Source organism: Phyllostomus hastatus, unplaced genomic scaffold, assembly GCF_019186645.2.
Source record: "Phyllostomus hastatus isolate PE091 unplaced genomic scaffold, TTU_PhHast_1.1 phas_contig_1162, whole genome shotgun sequence".
Classification (NCBI taxonomy): domain Eukaryota; kingdom Metazoa; phylum Chordata; class Mammalia; order Chiroptera; family Phyllostomidae; genus Phyllostomus; species Phyllostomus hastatus.
The window spans coordinates 13,108,966-13,130,053 of NW_025333537.1; the positions used below are offsets into that span (position 1 = coordinate 13,108,966).

At 49.5% G+C, this 21,088-nt stretch overlaps 1 protein-coding gene and 1 non-coding gene across 3 annotated transcripts in view; one reads left to right on the forward strand and one right to left on the reverse strand.

Annotated features, from left to right (window-relative positions):
• Positions 1-20,051, reverse strand: part of STX2 (syntaxin 2) — a 28,144-nt gene extending 8,093 nt beyond the window's left edge. For both annotated transcript variants that reach the window (XM_045844255.1, XM_045844247.1), the window contains exons 1-8: positions 19,820-20,051; positions 11,147-11,221; positions 9,761-9,860; positions 5,853-5,927; positions 4,535-4,608; positions 3,635-3,743; positions 1,809-1,882; positions 1,564-1,701 (exon numbers count right to left, since the gene is read on the reverse strand). In XM_045844255.1, the coding sequence (XP_045700211.1) occupies positions 1,564-1,701; positions 1,809-1,882; positions 3,635-3,743; positions 4,535-4,608; positions 5,853-5,927; positions 9,761-9,860; positions 11,147-11,221; positions 19,820-19,849 (675 nt within the window). In that variant the 5' untranslated portion in view covers positions 19,850-20,051. The remainder of the gene's footprint in view (positions 1-1,563; positions 1,702-1,808; positions 1,883-3,634; positions 3,744-4,534; positions 4,609-5,852; positions 5,928-9,760; positions 9,861-11,146; positions 11,222-19,819) is intronic.
• On the forward strand, positions 10,998-11,108 carry LOC123823726. The gene has a single exon (XR_006786579.1). It is a non-coding gene; the product is annotated as a U6 spliceosomal RNA (small nuclear RNA).
• Positions 20,052-21,088: the final 1,037 nt, after the last annotated feature.

The window sequence follows — 21,088 nt, forward strand, 5'->3', positions numbered from 1 at the left end:
TGTCCGCCAGCAGACATAACTGCAGCAGCGAGCAGTAGGGCATTGAAGAAGGACGCACAATTAACTCACTCATTCGCAAAATGAAACTCACTGCTAAGTTGACTCTACATGTATTGTGAATTGGATGGGTCAATATAATGCAATACTGAAACTTCAAAAAGGAAACAATGAAATGGCTAAGAATACAGCCATTTTTCTAATGGAGTTCATACATTTGGCATACAGCAATTAGAATTAAACTCTAAAGTAGTAAAGTCTTTAGTAATTGCAAAAATAACATAGTGTTCTTGTTGTCTACTTGGTTTCCTTCAGAACACTTCCTGAAAACAAGAAGCTGCTAGACCAGACTCCCAACTCTCCATTTCTTGTTTCATGAATGGCAACTGGTCCACCAAAATCAAAAGGCACATGGTTGTTGGTTCCTCCTAGCAAGTGCAGACCTCAGTTTTGCACACATTTTCATGACAATGTTCCTCAAAGTAAAGTGTTTTTCAAAAGGTCAGTGAGGCCTGTGAAGAATGCCATCTACCTGACTGTGCCCTCTCCCTAGTGGCCCAGGCAGTCACAGCAAATGAGCCACTCACACTGGGGCCTTCTGAGAGGACTGTTCCCACCAAGAGAGATGCCGCCAGCAGTCTCCACGGGAGTGAGGTCCCAATTTACCCACGGTGGTCTCAGAAACGTGCTCACTTCCTGTTGCTCAGCTGAATTCTAACAGGCCCCCCCGAACCGCTGAATGGCGGGGCCCCTTAGCACCACAAGAGTCAGGGCAAACATCCACATACCTAAGAGTACACAGCAGCTTGTGCTTTAGCCCAAATTTTACATAGTTTTTGAAAACTGCATTAAATTCTTCAGTCCTCTCACGGGGCTCTCTTCATACCCCCTCCACTCCCTGCCTGTGCTACGGGAGGAAATGAGAACACCCTGTATAAGTACAAGCATTCATTTGTGTCATGGATTGTGTCCCCTTTGGGGCTTATTCTTTCAAACATGTCTTCTAATTATTATTCTAATATGAGCTCTTTATAGAAAACTTGAAAATATATATATTATACAAAAGAAAATTCTCCTAGTCCCACTGTTATCATACTGTTTGGTATATTTCTTTCCCTCTCTGAATACTATTTTATGTAGTCAAGTTTGTGTCACATGTGTGGGTGACATGCACGTATATGGTGTGCAACACATTACATGTCTTTACATGCATGTGTATACACATAAGATTTCATGGCTCCCTCGACTTAAAATTCCAGCACAATATTTGTATATTTCATTAAAAATCCTCCACGAACAAAAGTTTACATTCCCTTTGGTTGCCTAACAGGCTACTGTCCTCCAGACACATCATAATAATTAAGAAAATTGAGCCAGTCCCTTGTTACTGAAAAGTTTAAGCTGTTTCCAGCATTTCAGTCTTATGTTACAATAACATTACAATTAACTTTTGAATTTTGAGACTGCATCCAAACTAATGGCTTTCCCAGGAATACTGGAGCCGACCAGCGGGTGTCAGAAATGCCTGTTCTCTGTTTCAGAGAAGGAGAGGTGTCTGCACCGTACCTGCGTCTCCACGAGCATGGCCATGTCCATAAACATCTCATGCAGCTCTCGGATACTGGTCTCCAGTTTCATGATGTCTTTGTGACGTGACTCAATCTCATTGAGAGCTTGTCTAGTGACTTGGGAATCGGATATAATCTTGGAAAAACAAAAGCAGAAGAGAACTGCTGATGAACTTGAGAGTGCTTTGGCAGCTAAGGAAAGGCACACGTGCACAGCAGCGCTGTGGCCCGCGGGGCACTCACATCGGACGTGAAGATGGACGGGTTCCCACTCTCCAGCATCGCTTCCAACTCATCGTCAGTTGTGGTCTTCCCAGCTGAAAGGGGAACAATTAAAACTCCACTCAGAATGCGACGATGTATAAAACCGACTTTTCCACCCTAAGTCAGCAACTGAAAGCTGAGTTATTAACATTTTTAAACAATGTTTTTCTAACCTTTTGAATATATAATATTTTCTTAGGCAAATATTTTCTTTGTTAAAGATGATAGAAACTAATGTAAGACTAAGAAGTAGAAGGGCTGGAAAACACTCATGAAAAACCTCCTAACTGAATTGCAATGAATAATGAAATCTAATTTTAGTATGAATGAGAGACAACTATAAGGAAATAGATAACGTAATTTTTCAGCACATTGATTTTCCAGAAAGTTTAACTCTGGCTTATAGAAAAAGAAAAAGAAAAAGGGGGTAAGCTGAATTCAGCATATTTTAGATGGACATGAATGAAGATGGCATATTTAGAATCAGATGCTTTAATACTTTCTATGTTTTGGTTGGTAATATTTTACCTTGAGTTTCATGTATTAATGCTCTCTGAAAAAACAAATTGATGATTACTATTTTTCACAATTTGTGCCACAAAAGACAAAATTAAGTGAGTATACATCATAATAATTAAAATCTCATTGATGTGAATATTGACTGCAGCATTACTCATAATCACCAAACAGTGGAAACAACCCAAAGGTCCATCACCTAGTGATGAATGATAAACGAAACATGGTCCATCCGCCTGACGGAACATGATTCAGCCACAGAAAAAGATAAAGTACTGACACCTGCTACAATGGGGCCGAACCTTGAAAAAACTGAAGTGAAAGAGGCCGGTCACAAAGAATATACGTTGTATGATCCGGTTTATATGAAACGTCCAAAGCGGGCAGTTTACAGAGACAGAAAAGGAGATGGGTGGTTGCCTGGGGCTCGGAGCAGGGAAACCGGGAGGGAATGATCATCGGTGAGGATGGCCTTTTGTCTGGACTGATGAAAATGTTCTAAAATTGACTGTGCTAATAATATATGGGGTGGGGCATAAGTAGGTTTATAGTTGTAAGTACATGAAACAGTTTATCATATTAATTATTGTATTGTCTTCCATGTGAACAACTGTAAACCCACTTTTGCCCTACCCTATACTAAAAACCATTGGGCACTGAGTAGCATCCTTATGGTATGTTAGTTATGTCCCCACAAAGTTGTTACAAGGGCATTCAATGAGGTTCACCTTCACGGCTGTTCCCCACTCCCCAAGTCCATGGACACTGCCCCCCGCAGTGGGTGTGTCATGGCTCAGGAAACCGATCTTTGATAATGGGCGTGCGCAAATTGCCGTCTGTCCAGGGAGATGCAAGCTCCATCTCGCAAGACTGACTGCTACACAGACACCCTCGAAAGGCAGTCTAGCGCCAAAGGGCAGTGATTGCCTGCTCCCCAAACAAGCAGGTCTCATGGGGAGCCATCTCCCAAGATGAGGCAGGAGGGGCTGGGGAACACGGAGAAGTGTTCCCCACCTGAAGAAATAATGGCTGAAAGTTTTCCAAGTGTGATCAACACTCTAAAAGTAATGGAAATTAGAAATCATTTAAAGCCCACTCACCTAGAATTTTCTGAAGGATAGAAAGAAGTAGCAGGCTTGGGATTCAATGAGCAAGAAGCTATGAAAGGGCTTTAGGTTTTATAAGATGGCAAAAACAGATGGAATGACTTCTTTAAAGTTACAGTAGTTTGATATCAGACTTTAAGACAGAAAAATGTTTTTAACAAGGTGGCATTTTCATGTACTCACTTATTTCCAGCTGGCGCTGTATACGCCCTTTGCTTCGCTCCCGAAAGAGAGTCTGTGCTTCATTATATTCTGTCATAACTTCCACAAACTTTCGAGATAGTACTGAATGCTATTAACATATGAAAAATTAGATTAACATATAACGGTCACTTCTTCTATTGAAAATGATATATAAAACCTCACATTATGAGAATTCAAACTATTATGCTACTCCTTCAAATGGAAAATAAGAATGGTAGCAATTTCCTGTATAACAGGATCTATGCTAAGAACTTCCCATGCATTGTCTTACTTAATTTCACAATAACCGTCCTATACTCATTACCCGCCACTTCACAAAAGTGAAAGCCATGATTAAGAGAGGTCAATTAGCCTATGGTGACAGGCTGACCGACTGTCCCCAGAGCCTGCTTGCTTAATGACCACTTGTCAAGCAGAGTTAAGCAGTCTGAACCCCACACTGCCACCGCATACACCTCTGAGAGGTGAGGCCTCAAACACTAAAAACAAGTCAGATAATTCTCCGCTTTTCCACATAGAATTCTGTTGATGGGCTAAACAGATTTTTTTCTTCATAAGAGATAACTATATCTTTTTTTAAGATTTTATTTATTTATTTATTTATTTATTTGAGAGGGGAAGGGAGGGAGAAAGAGTAACATCAATGTGTGGTTGCTTCTCATGTGGCCCCCACTGGGGACCTGACCTACAACCCAGGAATGTGCCCTGACTGGGAATCGAACCTGCAATGCTTTGGTTCAAAGCCCACCCTTAGATACTATATCTTTTTATGCAAAAATCTGAGGATTAATATGACAGTAAAGATGAAATTATTTGGCAGTTGAAAGAAGAAAGTGAGGAGACTTATCATTTCAGCCTCGGGGAGGCTGGGAAGCAAACCTGGGTTCTCCGTATGCGAACATCCACGGAAGTCCGGTTCCCACTCTCATCCTGATCAAAACTTTGTTCAATAGCTGGAAACAAACAGGGAAGAGTTACCTTTTACATGAAAACAAGGACTTCTTCAAGCCAAACCTCAAAGTGCTCTTCCTTCTTTTCAACTCCTAATAAATGTATGGATCTTGGTAATAATCATTAGTTATTGATAATATCACAAAATAAAACCAGATGTTATATGTAACCATGTAAAAGAAAAAAATACCTGAATCTGATCGAGCCTGCAGAACTTAACTATCAAGCTACAGGAGGTACAGAGGACACTGGAGCCTGTGAAATGACATTATAGGGGTGAAATCAGCGAACCCCTGAAGCATGGCAAATTCTGAGGGACAAACATCCTGGTTTCTCCAGCCACAAGAAAAAGTGCTATGGGGACAAAGATGGAAGCAGAATCTGATTTTTCAAAACCTTAAGTGACACACCAACCAATCACAGTGCATGGTCCTGATTTTGAAACCCTTATGTTTTAGAAATACACACTGAACTCTATACTGATGAAGTTGCTGGTGCCTGGGATTGGCCTGGAAACCATCTGTGTGGGGTAGGAGCCACTGAGAAGGGCAGCACTGCAGGGTGTGGACACTGGGCTGTGACAGTCATCACCCTGCTTCGAGACAGGTTGGAAATTTCCCATAATGCAAAGTCCTTTTTAATCCTCAGAGATTTTCTTGACTTGAACGCCAGTTTGCAAAAGTTAAATACAATGTCTTTCTACCACATCAAGAAAACACCACCTCTGTCTGCATCGTACAGGAAAGCTGCAACCCTCTCAGGACCCAGTGCTGCTGGAATGAGTGTGGAGCACTCAGCTGAACAGCACCAAATGTTCAAAGAACTTACTGACTGATAGGTCCATTCAAGTACCAGGCAGCGCATTTTAAAGGCTATTCACCTTTTCAGGGATCTGCAAGTTATCCAAGGGTCAGAAAATACACCACTATAAGAGATGAACAGTTTGTAAGCAAGTGCTTAATCCTGTTGACCGTGAATGGGTGCACCTCTAAATTTAAGGGCTAACAAACATCTGCTTTAGCTCCTCATATGCAATCCGTATAGCTAGCAGTTTGAAAATTCTAGGAAAATGAATGGCTTAAATGAAAGGCTTACTACCCCAAGTACATACGTACAAATTAATTTTGAAGTGCTCACAATTTTAACTTTTGAAAATATAAAAGAAGTTTAAAATTATAAAGGAAAAATGATAATTACCCATAGTCCCACCATCAGTGATTAAACATAACCAAAAGTTTAAACTCACACTTTAACTTGGTACGAATTTTATTAGCTGTTTTCTTGATTTCTTTGTTCAGATCTTCAAGCTCCTCCTTTATTTCTTTAAAATTAAAAAAAAAAGTCATCTGAGCTATAATATCCAACATCAGTAATGTCCAAAAAACTTAAATGGAATATTTGGTAAATGCTCAAGTGGGTTTGTTTCTTTAGAAAAACCATGGATTGTGCCAGTGGTTCTCAGTGTGGTTCCTGAGCCAGCAGCCTTAGCACCAGCTGGAGCTCAGGGGAAATGCACATTCTTGGGCTCCCCCCAGACCCACTCCACAGAACCTGCCAGGTGGGGGCCAGACCTGAGCTAAGCCCTCCAGGCGATTCTGGTGCACGCCTAAACCTGAGACTGGCTGGTTTACACCCATTAATGGATGAAACCGCGCACTGAATCCACTGCTAATGCCCAGACTCAGCAAAGGAAAGCAGAACTTTAACCAGGGTCTGGAAAAGGAAAAGTCTCCCGTGTGTTTGATTCCTCTTCCGTGCTCCACTAAGTAATCAAGACAGGCCGGTTCCTGTGCTGAGGGGGCAGAAGCCAATGCTCTCTCCAAGACCCAGCGCTATGCTGGGGGACAGAGAGCTGAGCATGGGCATCTGGGCGAGAGCACACACACAGCCGGAGAAGTGGTGCTGGGACCTGGCCCGGAGAGCACCTGACGCTGGCCGAGGACACGACGCGCCAGACGATGTGCGCAGGTGTGAACCACTGAGAGCTGCAGAAGCAAGGACAGTGGGGGGCAGAGCCCCACTCTGCAGCTGGCGTTCTGATGTCCAGGAGCACTTGCCTCTCTGGGTAAGGAAGCAAACAGGTCAGGGCGCACTCAGATGAGACACAGGACTTCCCGCTAATGTGGGCACCTGGAGCTCAAGGGTTAGGGAAACACCAAAGGGCTTACACACTTGATCCTTTAAGCTACAGAAGCAGGTCTTAAGGGATATTTGGTAAGGGTGGTATTTCAAGTCCCTGAGAGAAGAACAGAACATTGGGAACTTCCCTTTCCAGCAGACTAGGTAAGTCTGATCAATCCTCCAGCTAAGAACAATCAGAAAAGCTGGACAAAATACTTGTTTAATCTGCTTAATCCTGGAGAGGGAAACTCAGGGAGGTGAGCCAAGCATGGCAGCTGAGGCAGCGGGAGAGAGGTCGGGCCCTGGCAGGCCGCGTCAAGCTCTGAGCCACTGCGGGAACTGGAGTCAGAACTGCTGGTGCCCCGACACCCATCACACTGTTTAAGGTCATCGCTGAAAAAAGAAAATACTACCAGAGGACTCAAATTATTGTCACCTGTTTTCATGTACAAAGCACAGTACAGAGTCAAAAATAACCAGGCAAACCAAGTGAAAATAAGCAAAAGTAAACCCAAGAAGCACAACAGACAACACGACCAGACCCACAGGGCACAGCTACCGGGGTTGCCAGACACAGACAGGCAGACAACATTAGGTTCAAAAGGGTAAGATACAAGGTCATGAATTTTGTCAGAAAATAGCACAGTATACAAAGGAACCAAATGAAATTCTAGAACTGAAAAATACTGTAACTAAAAATAATTCAACAGGTGAAGAGAGGTTCTGTGACTGGAAAGCAAACAACTGAAGAGAGACTTCAGAATAAAATATGAGGCAACATGACAGAGAACAGAAAACGGGACAAGGGACATAAGGGAAACAATGGAAAGGTCTAAATATATATTATGCAAGTCACAGAAAAAGAAACAGAAAATAGATCGAAGATAATTTCTGAAGAGAAAATGGTCATGATTTTTCTAAAACTGCCAAAAAACATCAATCCAAAGAATCAAGAACATTATGAAAAGCAGTGTAAGTAAAAAGAAAACCACATCTGGAAACATCAAAGTCAAATTCCTAAATGCAAAGACCAAAAACCAAATGTCTTAAAAGCTACAATTAGTTAACTTTAAAAAGGAAGAAAAGACAATAGGAAAATATCTTCAAAATCTTCATGGTGGTAAAAGAAGATAACTTTCAGAGTAGACTCCTATACGCAGTAAAAATATTCTCCAGAAATGCAATTAAATAAATGTAATCTCAGACTACACCACAACCTAGTTAAAAGAAGTAATAAAAGCCCTGGCTGGCGTAGCTCAGTGGATTGAGCATGGGCTGGGAACCAAAGTGTCCCAGGTTCGATTCCCAGCCAGGGTACATGCCTGGGTTGCAGGTCATAACCCCCAGCAACCGCACATTGATGTTTCTCTATCTCCCTCCCTTCCCTCTCTAAAAATAAATAAATAAAATCTTTTAAAAAAAAGAAGTAATAAAGTGTTTTTTAGAAAGAAAAAGATGATCTCAGATGGAAACTTTGAGACACAGGGAAAAACAGGGAGCTCTGTTATGGGGAAATATGTGGATAGGTACAAATGCCTCTTAATTGTATAAAACAATATAAATGCACATATATTACTTCCATCTATCACATATATAATATGACAATAATAGCAAATAAATAGAAAGAGATGACTTAAAGTTCCCTAAGTTCCTTGTATTACTTGGAAGTAGTAAAAATACAGGTTTATATTAGACTTTAACAAATCAAGAATGCATACTGTAATCTACAGGACTAACCACTAAAAGAACAAACAATAAATAGGATCTATACATAAGCCAGCTAATGGGGGGAGGATAAAATTCTTTAACACCAACACAAAAGAAAGTATTAAAAGAGAAAACATAACACAGAACAAGAAAAATAAAAATCAAATAAGGCTGTAAGTGGTAGCCCCAACATATCAAGAATTCCAGTAAGTAGACCAAAAGCACTGATTAAAGACCAAAAAAATGCTAACACTAGATACGAAGACAAGCCCCACTACATTTTGTTTACAAGAGAGGAGGAACATCTAGACTATGAGGAGGCAGAACGACCCGGAGAAGAGGGGTGGGGCTCTGTGCTGGGCACACAGCCCTCAGAGAGAGGAAGCTGGTGGGTGGGGCTCTCCAGGCAGAGGAAAGGGCCTGAACGCGCAGTTCCCAGAAAGATGCGTCTTTTGATAAAGGCTCAGCTCACCACACCAACAGTTTTTATCTGCATAAGTGTCTGGACTGGGTCCAGACAGTTATAAAGGACATCATGGGGACAATTGTGGAAATGAGAATTCGCACTGTGGATTAGATAACAGTACTTTATTGATGTTAGCGTTCAGAATTAGATAATTATACTGTCGCTATGTAAGAGGCCATCCTTCTTAGGAGTTATGAATAAAGAAGACTCAACAGGAGACGGAACGAGAATTTCCCTGGGCGAAAAGACTCCGCGTTGTAAAGATACCAGTGGTGCTGCAAAGCGGTCTGAGGACCCCTCTGCGATCCCTGGCTCCCCCAGACCACCTTCACGTTTCCAAAATTTACCAGCAGGTGGGGGAAACACGCCCTCCTCCTCACTGGCCCGCCCTGACACCTACTGCTGACCACCACCTGCTCTGCGCCACCCTCATGGACACTGACAGCAGCACGCTCCACCCTCGCTTCCTCTGTTCACCTCTGAACCTGCTCTGACTAGTGGGGTTTTCAGAATCCATCCCTACTCAACATTCACCCGAACACAAAATTCTCCTTTCTGTTCAACTGTGAGCACAGTACAGGTCTGAGGTCCGATCGCTGACATGGCCCAGAGTTCTGCGGAGCCTCTCTGATGCACTGGACATGTGGCTTTATCTGTAAGTATGTGCACAGTACCCGGCGGTGGCTCCCCCGGCTGACCACCAATGCCATGGCTCACGTGGCCACGCACATGGGAGTCGGAGCTGTGGCCCACTGGGTTCCAGTGTTTGACCAGCTCCCGCTCCCTTGCTGGTGCAGCATGAGCTGCGGCCTGTGTGACCCACAGCAAGAGAGACGGGCCCACGGACAGACACGACTTACTTCCTTCTGGGTTTGGTGCAGAAAGAATGATGCTGTGGTTTTTCTTCACTTCTTCCACATATTGAGCTATTTTAGATATACTGTTTCTAATCTCTTCAACCTAGGAGAGAGAGAGAAAGTCATCACCGTGTGGCAAGTGGCAAATTCAAACTGGTCACCACTTTTCTTGCCTCTGAAAGAAAGGATAACAAAGGGAAAAAGGTGAATAATTACACATGGGAAAAAAAGCCACTTCTCATCACACACTGATATTCACTTAATTCAAAAAACATGGGCCATGTTAAGTTAGGCACTATCAATCAACATCCACCAGCGAAACCCATTAGGTTGTAAAAATGCTCACAGTCAAGACCCAAGTATTACCACAACGATGCCAACTAAAAGCATCCTACCAGTGATGCCCGTACTCGAGCAGCATTCGTGTGGACTCACACAGTACTCGTGCAGTGCTTGAGAGTACGCACACGGTACTCGTGCATGGAGGAGACTCGGCCCACAGCAGGTGCGGGCAATCACACTCTCACCTGGGGAGGCATGTACACTTGATAAGGCAGAGCCTTCACAGTCATTATTTTTTACCTCTGATGGTCTGAAGTTAAAATATTCAGTACTCATTGCTAAATGTCCTCATTAGCAAGATCTGTCCAGGTGGGGTCCTATCATCTTCCTAAACCTCTGCAGTAGGCTGAATAATGTCCCCTGAAATGCCCAGGTCCCAGTCCCCAGAACCAGTAAAAGCCACCTTACCTGGCAACAGAAAGTTTGCAGATGTGACTAAACTAAGGCTAGGGAAAGGGGAGATAACCCTGGATTCTCCAGGGCAATGCGGGAAGTGTACTTAAAAGAGAAAGAAGGTGGAGTTATGGCTCCAGAAGGGGCCCCTGACCCAGAAGCGAGAGCTGGCTTTGCCATGAAGGGGGTACAGGGGGAGCAGGGGATGGCCAACTCCCAGCACTGCTGATCAGCACAGCCCCACCCTCACCTGGGGTCCACCCAGAACAGTGAGAGGACACATCTGTGCTGCTTCAGATTCTTGGTCGCGGTCACTAGGCAACCAGGACACCCCCAAAGCACATCAGCAGGGGACTGGGTAGATTTGAGGACTGTTTTATTAACACTAAAAATTCCTAGAGAACTCATGTAATTCAAACACTCTTAAACATATTAGTGTTAGTATTACTCCGGACAGGACAAATGCCCAGTTGCAGCAGCATAACGGCTGGAAGAAGGAAAGTCTGTGCTCGCTCCAGCAGCACGTGTACCAAAACTGGAATGGCAGACACAGAGCAGGGCAGCACGGCCCCTGCGCACGGATGACACGTAAGTTCATGAAGCGTTCCACATGTTTTAAAGAAGTCTGACTGGACTTCATCGAATGACCCTTACCTGATGGAAGAACTCGTCCATAAAATGGCCCTTCTCCACGACGACAGTGGCGTCCCCATCGTCGTTTTTCCTGCACTGCAGCAGAAAAGGGAGATCCAGACTTAAAGACTTCTCCCGTGGCCACCCACAGAGAACTAGAAGAGCGGCTCGGGTCCTCTGGGTCTCAGCCCGCGAGCACACTCTGCGCCAAGCCCACCAAAGCTCCACGCTCCAGGACAACGTGACTCCGCCACGTGCCAAGCGAGCAGCAGGCCTCAGTGAGAGCAGGTGGGCGCCGGGAGCCCTGCGGGAGGGACGCGGAGCAGCGCCGCACGGTTCGTTTGTCCTCAGTCTCGTCTGTCTGTCTGTCCAAGTGAGGCAAGCCACTTTTACCCACAAGAAGTGAAACTGCTCACACTGCCTTTTCCTATAAAGACGGAAGTGCTGACACCGTAGCCAGCTGTCCCGGAGCACACCATAGCAGTCCAGGACTCCCACCCACATTCTCCGGCGTGAGCGGCTCCAGGTCGTGCGCACACTCACCAGTAACCGCTCTGTCTGGGGAGAGGCACTGCAGGAGGCCTTAGGAAATAAACCATGGGAGAGAGCAACTCTCATGACCACTGGGAAGAGCCGGGATGACACTTACTGTAGGTTTAAAATCACACCAAAGAATAAAGAATGAGGAACCTTCTAGGCCAATGGTTCTCCACCTCAAGTTGCATCAGAAACCCCCAGAAAGCTGGGTCTCTGACTCGGGAGGTCTGGGATGGGGCGTTCTATGCATTATTGAGCATTCTAGAATAGTGCTGCATTCTGACAAGTTCAGGGGATGCTGCTGGAGCAGAGACCCCACTTGGAGAAGCTCCCTTTTAGGCAGGCGAACGACCTAACAGCGTAAACCCTCTACTGGGAAGAAAGCCACCGGGGACAGGAGACAATCGCACGAGACCCAGGAAGCGCTCGGAACACCCAAACGTGAGCCGCGGCAGCGGAGGGAAGTCTGGAGGTGGGGGCGGGTGACACAGAAATGCAGCAGAAACCAGCAGGGCAGTTCAGGGAGGGACCTGTCCTTGGGGCACACCAGATGTTCGGCTCTCGTCCAACAGGAAGCTGCAGCGATGGGTTTTAGAACACCCCTCCTTGGGAGAACTGAAATCTTGAACTGCTGAAAGACTGAACTCTATGTAGCATCACTGACGTTCAACCCAGGAATAACCTGGAAATGAAGTTCCACTAAAATTTAAGAAGCATCTGAAAAATTTAATAAATGTGGCAGAAAGCACAAGAAACCCTCTGTCTCACCGTCCAGGGCCCGCTCTCAGGCAAATGGATTTGGCCTACAATCGACCACCGTCTCTCAGGACCCTCAGGAGGGCGCTCAGTGTCGCCTCCCAGCCTGAGGCCTCTCCAGGCGGAGGTCAGACACCTCTGCGGTGGGAAAGGGAAGCACTGCGTTTCTCTAAGACGACAGAGGTGCGCTCACATCCGAGGGCCTGTCTGGGCCGATCTCGACAGCATGGCCTCACCAGGGCACACAAGGCACGGGACAGGCAGTTCTCACGGAAGGAGGAGGATCTGCCCCGAGATCACTGCCCACAGGGGCTGGGGCAGAGCCGAGGCCCAGAGGCGCATGGTGTGCACTCTGCTCAGCGCCTGGCCCCGGCCCGCCCCGGCCTGAGAGGCTGCCCACAGTGCCCTCGCACGGCACAGCTGTTGAGAAGGACACCGCGCTGCTGCTGAGAGCACTGTATCTGTACGGTCAACAAGACAAGTATTAGGAGTTGGACCGGGTCCCAAAAGATGGGCCCTGGAGCCCGGACCCCAGACCCTCCGCACATGAGCCACATTTGGAAAGGGGTCTGTGTGGACGGATTAGCTGCGATGAGGTCACGCTGACCACAGGACTCGGGTCCTTACGGGAAGGGGCAGACTCACACTGGGGTAGACGGCCGAGACGAGGGGACAGGCCTGCGGTGACGTCTCTACAAGCCCAGGAACACAAGGACAGCCAGCACCCAGGGGAGCCCAGCAAGCCCGTCAGGACGCACTGCCTCCAGCTCCAGTGGGAGCACGGCCCTGCCGACGCCCGATCCCAGACCTCTGCTGTCCGAGCTGGGAGCTCCCGTGTCTGTTGTTTTGAGACACCTGGTCTGTGGCACTGAGTGTGAAAACCGTGACCACTGGCAGAAAGCTCACGCCGTGGGGCAGCAGGCCTGAACTCCGGCGGCTCACAACAGTCCGACTCCACGCGCCCTCTCCCCGAGCCTGGGAACCAGTGCCCACACCCGCCCACGTCCCTCAGAGACGCGGCTGTGAGGAGAAGGGGCATTTCCTCAGCGGGCACGCACACCGAGAAAGGCTTTTAAACCCACTTCCGGCCCGTGCTCCCCACTGGGAGCAAAGCAGCCCTCACAGGTCGATCGGCACTCAGCTGACGAGCAGCGGCCACGAACCCTGCCGCTCCCCTGCAGAGAAAGGAGCCGCTGCCACCGTGCGGAGTCAGGCACGCCCGCTCCCTGGCGCTGACAGCCGCGCCCAGCGTGTGCCACCGCCTCCCCGTCCCACGGCGGAGCACACTGAGTGGCTCAGGAACGCGTCCCAAGTCGCAGAACCAAGCAGCGCCAGGGCCACGTCTGAGCCCGGGCCTGCGTGGCCCTAAAACTGCCCCGACAGCTCCACCGTGCTGACCTGGGAAACACAGAGCGCAGCCTGACCTCCCACTCGCGGTCTCAGGCGAAGTACCCCGCACACGCACTTCATCACCCCTGCTCTGCCCGGAGGAGGCCGGGCACCATGGAGCGAAGGGGCTGCCCCGTCCGTCTGACCGCCCCACGGCCCTGCTCCCGAACCCCGCGGGCCTGCAGCCTCCGGGAAAGGAGCCTCGCTGCAGGCCCCGTGGGCCCTGGCCACAGCCGGCCCCCAGGCGCTCCTCCCAGCCCAGGGTGGCCTCACCCTCACCTCCGTGACAGTGTGCTCCATACCCGTGCTGTCTGGACCCGGTGTCACCGTTCCCGTGTGTCTGTCTGCTGATCTGGGGTAAGGTGTCTCTGAAGGCAAGGATGGGGCCAAATCGAGAGAGGGAAAGGCCGCCCTACGAGCAGTCCCCTTACTGTGAACTCACCCCGTAGGCATGGGGAGGGGAGAGGATGGACAGGCACGTGACGCTGAAGGCTGGCGAGCCTCCCTGCGGCCCAGACACACGGGCGATGAGAAATGCATCTGCCCACGTGACCCTCATGGGGTCCCCATCTCCCACTGACAGCCATTCCCAGTCCACAGCTGCCCACCTTGTTTTTGTTTGACTCTGCTATGGACAATTACAAATGCATAAGAAAACAGGAACAATATGGAGGCAAAGGGGGAGAAATTGGGACAACTATATAGCCTAATCAATAAAACATACTTTTAATGTAAAAAAATAAAGCAAAATGTTAAGAAGAAAGAAAGAAGGAAAAAGAAAATAGGAACAGCATACTGAGCCCTCGGTGGACCGGTCACCTGGGTTCCACAAGGATCACCCTATCCTGTTTCAGGTGGGTGCTGCACACCCACGGCGCCCCCACCCCTCCCCTCTAGGTCATCTCGGGGAAAACGCCCCACAAAAGACGCCTGTTGAGTGTACAAAGCAGCTGAAAACCCACGCCGACGACCTGCCCTGCCCCTCCAGGACAGAGGTCGTCCCCCAGCTCAGCGCTCAGGAGGGCGGGGACCGACAGGACAGTTTCCCCAAGGACTTCTCCCAAAGCCCTCTGACTCTCGGAGCCCCGCCCGTCGCCAGGGTCTCCACTCACAGTCGCTCGGTCCCACGCCTGCTGTTAGCTCGTCTGTTTTTCTACCTGCAGACGGTGGGAGAGCCAGGTGACCATGGAGAGACCTCCTCCTTGTCTCTTTTATTTGTCGTGTTAAACCTTTACTTACATTTCTCACTTCCACTTGGAATTCTCAGAACTATTAGGTATTAGGAAACAGACCCAGGAACACTGTCTTAGCTTTTCCACTCATAAAAAAAGGCACAAAGAGTACAAGCACCACACTAATGCTATTTAATGAAACGCTCACTGCAGGTTTTAGCAGAAGCTGAATCATCACAAATTAGTAGGATCCAAAGCTGGACAAAACGCTGGCTGTTCTCTCCATGGACACGTATTCCAGGGCCGCGCACACACGTGATAACTGTGGGGAAACACACTCACCGAGCTTGAAACACGCACAGTGCTTATAGTACCTCTGCTGCTAGAATACATTCTTTTTCAAAATTAAATCATTTGAATAAAAGAATACTTGTGACTTAAGGTGGATAAAAACGTGACTATTGGCCAGTTTGTAATTACGGTGCCAGATGTAACACTCCATCCTCCTATTTTTGGTAGTTACGGTTCTGTGCCCTGTGGTGGCTGGGACACTGTTCCAGGCATCCGTGTTTTACCACAGATCTGTCTCCGTGTCGGTAACACACAAGCACCGCTTCCCGGGACTGCGACTCCGCGGAGGAAGCCCCGCACCGCACACGCCCGCCGCGAGCCAGCGGGCTTTCTTCTCTCGGTCGGGCGCATCGACTTCTCCTTGCTGCTCACTTCCGCGCAGTACTGACCACCAAACTGGTCACCTTTTTCCCTCACAGCCCCGTCCCCACCTCTGGGCCCTGGGGTTGGCTGCCCTGCCTAGAGCGTGCTCCCCAGACTGCACACGTCACACAGGTCTCAGCTCAGAGCCGGCGCCCTGGCTGCCCGTATACAGCGGCCCTGACTCGTGGCCCTCAGAGCAGCTCCTGCAAAAGACACTCAACTAATCACGGCCGGGCTGTTTCTGGCCCACTCCAGGAAACGGCCCACGACATTTCCCGGGAGCACGGACTCAGTGCCCAAAACAGTGCCCCTCAGTAAAGGTGGGCTAAACGAGTGCATGGAGAGCGAAGAGGCGAGGGCCGGAGCAGAGAGGACGCACTCGGAGCAGGACAGAGAGATGGAGGACGGAGACCGAGCAGGTGGGAGGGACAGACACAGACCAGCCAGGCTGCCACCCGTCCTAGTCTCACTCCGCAGGGGGTCCGGGGGCACGAGTCTGCCCTCCATCTGAGCACCAGCCCACCTCCTAACGCACCTCCCTCCCTGTCCCCTGTCTGAGCGCAGAGCTCTCCCCTGCGACGCAAAGAGCCTTGAAGACAGCGGGTGCCACTGTCAGTCCGTGTTTCTCACCACGGCACCTCCAGATGGGAGCTCACCGCCTCACTCGGCATGGGTGCCCTGTGCCGACACCCCGACTGAGGCTTCAGAGTCCAACGGGAGGTGCGCGTCTGCCCTGGGAAGGATGGGTGGTCTGGGGGTGCAGGAAGAAACAGGGAGCACACATCTGCTCAGAGACGTTCCGTCTCTGGGGGCACCAGGGCGCGAGGACTGGGAAGACTCCCAGGACGGAGGCTGCAGAGGAAGGGAGGCGGCTGTCCGAGGTCCGAGGTCCTCCCGTGGGGGCCGCGAGGGCGAAGCCGCGGAGGCGGGGGCTCGTCAGGAGCCGTGAGTGGTGTCTTGTGACAGGACCCAGGCGCCAGTGGGAAGCGGTGTGTTAGAGAGGAAACCCCCGCACACACTGGTTATCTCTCAGGTTTTCTATTCCCAAAATTCAGAATGGACTTGAAGTTACAAACAGGAAGTATTAATCATGTGAACATCGAGGTTCTGCTATCTTAAAAAAAAAAAAACTAAAAACAACACATTATATATGCAAACAGGTGTTTATTATATTTAATAGAGAAACTATAGAGTCCAACTGTGGGAGTTGTCTGTATGATGATAAAATATAAAATGTTGGCAGGACTGAATGAACCCTGAAATTCTAAACTATAACCATATGCATTTATAAAATTATAAACATATTATAAAATTCTTACTATTTTAAGTTTCAGTGAAGTAATTAGAAAGAAAATGTTTTCTTTTGTAAATTGGAATCTGAGCCTTTACTACATAACATTCTGCACTACGTGTGCAATCTGAGCTGTCAAAAACTAAAAATATCTGGCCAGTCTCTCCTGCCCTTTAAAAATTGTAATTGCAACTCATCACCTTGAACTCAGGGAATGAAAATAAAAATAATCTCATCATTTCTCTTTGGTCTACCAATGTGTTTATTTGTTATCCCACACACAGTTCCCACAGTTGAAATCTGTACTCTATCCTTAACTGTGATAAATACATCCGTCTGCATAAAAAAAAAAAAAACAGTTTTTTTGAGGCGGCATCTTGTAGAATCACCGGTCCACTCGGACTTACATCCCACAATGCACTTCATTACACCTCCCTCACTCTTCCCTCCCTGGTCCACCCACAGCGGGCACCCAGTTCCCACGGGGTCTCTCTGCAGCATGCGCACTGCCTCGCCGGGACCTGGCACCCAAGGGTCCTTGGGATGAGTGGTATTTTACTTTTTGAAAATCAGAAACATCTTTCTGGACTGAGAGTCTAGGAGATGTTGGGCACGCCACTTAAAGCTCAGGCACCCAGACCAACCGGTGGCTCAAAAAGAAAGTCATCGGTCGAAGCAACTAACTCTGTACTTGACAAATCAGTTGGCCAAACCAGTTAAGCCTTTCCACATACTTACGTGTGACCATCTCTTTCTCACGAGAAAGCACTAACAGATAGGAAAGGAAACTTCTGGGAGGCATCACAAATATTTTGTCAGTGTAGACACCGCTGATGAGGTATTTTTAACTACTGAAAATTAAATACTAAATGTTACCTAGGAAAAAAAATACCAGCCATTTAGAAACACACTTGTGAGTGACACACACAACTACTCCAAGAACTACTTGGAAAGGACACATTTCGGGGGGGGGGCAATGTTTAACTCTCACATCTGTTATCTTTCAGATGTGTTTTTAAATATTAGATTACTAAACTTCAACCATGTCAAGTTCAATTTCAACTTAATATTTTATAGTAGAGAGAAGGTTGCTGTTTATAACCTCCTGAAAACATTTTTTAAAAACTAAAAAATATTAAAAGCACTTATAATTACATGGCGTTTTCTCTCTCCACCTTCTCCCGGAGGGGCAGAGATCAGCTTATGTTTCACCACGCCCTCTAGGGCAGACAAGAGACATTATTCTCCCTATTTTATATACAGGGAAATTGAAGTTTTAAGAGTCTTAAAATTATTTCCCAGCAGTAGAAAATCCACTAATTTGCTCTACAAGGGCTCGGCCTTTCATCTAGAGCAGGACGGTACTGGACAGCCACCTGTAGCTCCACAATTCTAGGTCAAAACAGGGTCACATGTTACATGTCGCAGTAGGGGCTGGAACACCCATAAAGAGTGACAAACCACTGCCTTTCCATGTTTCGCTAATCAGGCCAAGAAAGGCTGCTTATATATTCCACTGACGGATCTTTCTCACAATTCCCCGACAGCACACCAATTTGGCCGCGTTCCACCAAACGGTTACAGCGGTGGCGCGGAGCCAGCGTCAGCAAGCCCGCCCCGGACAAGCACCTGAGCCCCCGCTCGGCTCGGTGGGCCTTCTCCAGAGTGAAGTAACAACAGTAACTTGCTGTTTAACCTGTTGCTCACTGGCCCTGCAGATGTCAAAACATTAGAGCCGATAAAAAGGGAAGGAAAGAAAAATCGCCATGAGGAAACTGTCTCGTAATACGAGCAGCAAAACTTTCACGACCGCGGGATAACTCGCTGACGGCGCTCTGACCCAGGGATCCTCGCCGGACCCCCGGGACGCACAGGACGGCCGCAGAGCCCCTTCTCTCTACCGTCGCACGGCGGGCACGTGACCAGCTGCAGCCCAGGAGCCCAGCAGAGAAGGTGATCCATTGCCCGGCCTCGGCCACGGGTGCCGAGGGCGCTGGGCCTAGCAGCCTGCGCTGAGACTCTATTTGCGCACCGGGAAACAAAACGTGACCTCTGCGTTCATTAATGCTCGTGTTTTTAACTCGTCCGCCTTCTCTCAGCGGCCACCTCGGTGTCGCCGAGACGGCGTCACCCGGACTGTGGCCACCTGTGACACGTACAAAGCATGGGCGACCCCGCTCCTCAGTGACCCGCCCTTCTCACTAATGTCAACCGCAACTCGCCGGCGCGTCTCCCCGGGCACCGACACCCCCGCGGCGGGCGCGCTGGCGGCTGGGCAAACACAGCCCAGCTCGCGGAAAGCAAACTGTTTACTCCGCAGCAGAGGGGCGGCTCTGCACCGGCGGGTCCCCCGCCCGCCGCCAGCGCCCAGCGGCAGGCGCCCGCATGGCCGTGCCGGCCCGAGCGGGGCTTCACCGCGACCCCAGAGCGCCCAGCACATGCAGGGCCCGGGTCGCACTCTGCTCCGGGGCGCGGACACCCAGCAGAGAAGGGCGGAGTGACGGAGCGGCTTAGGGCAGAACTCAGCCCGCGGGCGGCACAGCGCGGCTCAGAAGAAGGGTTCAAGGCCCGGCCCGGACACCGCCCGGGGGTCCTCGCAAAACTCAGCGTCCCCATTTATTGAAGCGCCCAGGACCCAGTGGGCACGGCGGCCCCCGACCCCGCCACGCGCCCCACCCCGACTCCCAGATCCCGCGAGGCCGCCCCAGCCCCGGCCTTTCCCCGACCCCCACCCTAGCAGAGGGTGGCCCGGGCGACCCCGGCAGGCCCCGCCCAGCCCGCCCAGCCCGCCCAGCCCTGCCTGAACCGCTATCTGCCCGCCCGCCGGCCGCTCACCGCCGTCAGGTCCGGCAGCCGGTCCCGCATCCCCGCCGGCCGGGCGTCGCGCCCCGCCGCTCAAGCTTGCCCGCGCTGCCGCTTCAGCCCGCCGAAGCCCGGTCGCCGGGCTTCGAGCCGCGCCCGCCCGCCGCCTCCCCTCGGGCCGGCGCTGCCACGGCAACCGCGCCCGCGCGCTCTGCGCATGCCCGGCCTGCGCCGCGCCCGGGACCTAGCAGCCTGCGGGAGTCTTCCAGCGGGAATGCTGCGGCCGGAGGGGCGGGGCCTGACGGAGGGCGGGGTCTGGCGGAATAGGGCGGTACTTGTTGGGGCAGGGAAGCTACAGGGGCTGCCGGTGGAGGGGCGGGGCCTGAGGAGGGGCGGGGTCTTTCCGGTGGCAGGGTCGGCGCGGCTGACCTCAAGTTGTACTCAGATAGCCTCTGGGCGGAGCCAGCCTGATGAGGGTCAACCGTTTGACCCTCCTTGATTTGTTTTTGTGTTTGTGCTCTCAACACTCAATAAAAGAAATTTCATTTTTATTTAAGATTTCATTTACGTATTTTTAGAGAGAGGGGAAGGGAGGGAAGAAAGAGAGAGAAGCATCCATTTGCAATTAGTTGCCTCTAGCTCGCCCGCACCGGGGGACCTGGCCCTTAACCCAGGCATGTGTCCCCACTGGGGACCGAACCAGCAACCTTTTGGTTCACAGGCTGGCCCTCAGTCCACTGAGCCACACCAGCCAGGACTCATTTTATTTCTTTTTAGAAATCGTGACAATTTTGATGACAAATGTAGCCAGGCTATAGAAATGAGCTGGGTTCGCTGCTTCGTATATGCCCTGAACAGGTCTTTGCCTGGGACCCACAGCAGGGTTTTGTGCGCAAAGGAGACGAGGTTAAGTAATGCACACAATGTTTAAGGGACAGGAAGTTAAGGAATAGAACTCCAAAGGGCGTGAGGGGGGAACGTGCAGAGTTCTCTTGCCCGATCTGTGACCCTGGCGGTCCGGACACGCCCAAGAGAAGCCCCGAAGTGCTTCCTGTAAGTGAAAAAGTGAGTTCAGCACAATATATTTAGAGACCTAGAAGACACATTCCCATCTTTTGTTACAGCATACTGTTATAATTGCTCCATTTTATTAGTAGTTGTGAATCTCTTACTGTGCCTGATTTATGAAATTAAATTGTGTCATAGGTGAATGTAGGTATAGGGATAACCATATCCACTGCGTGGGGGTCTTGGAACAGAGCCCCGTGGGTAAGAACAGGCCATCGTAATCCACGGAGGGCA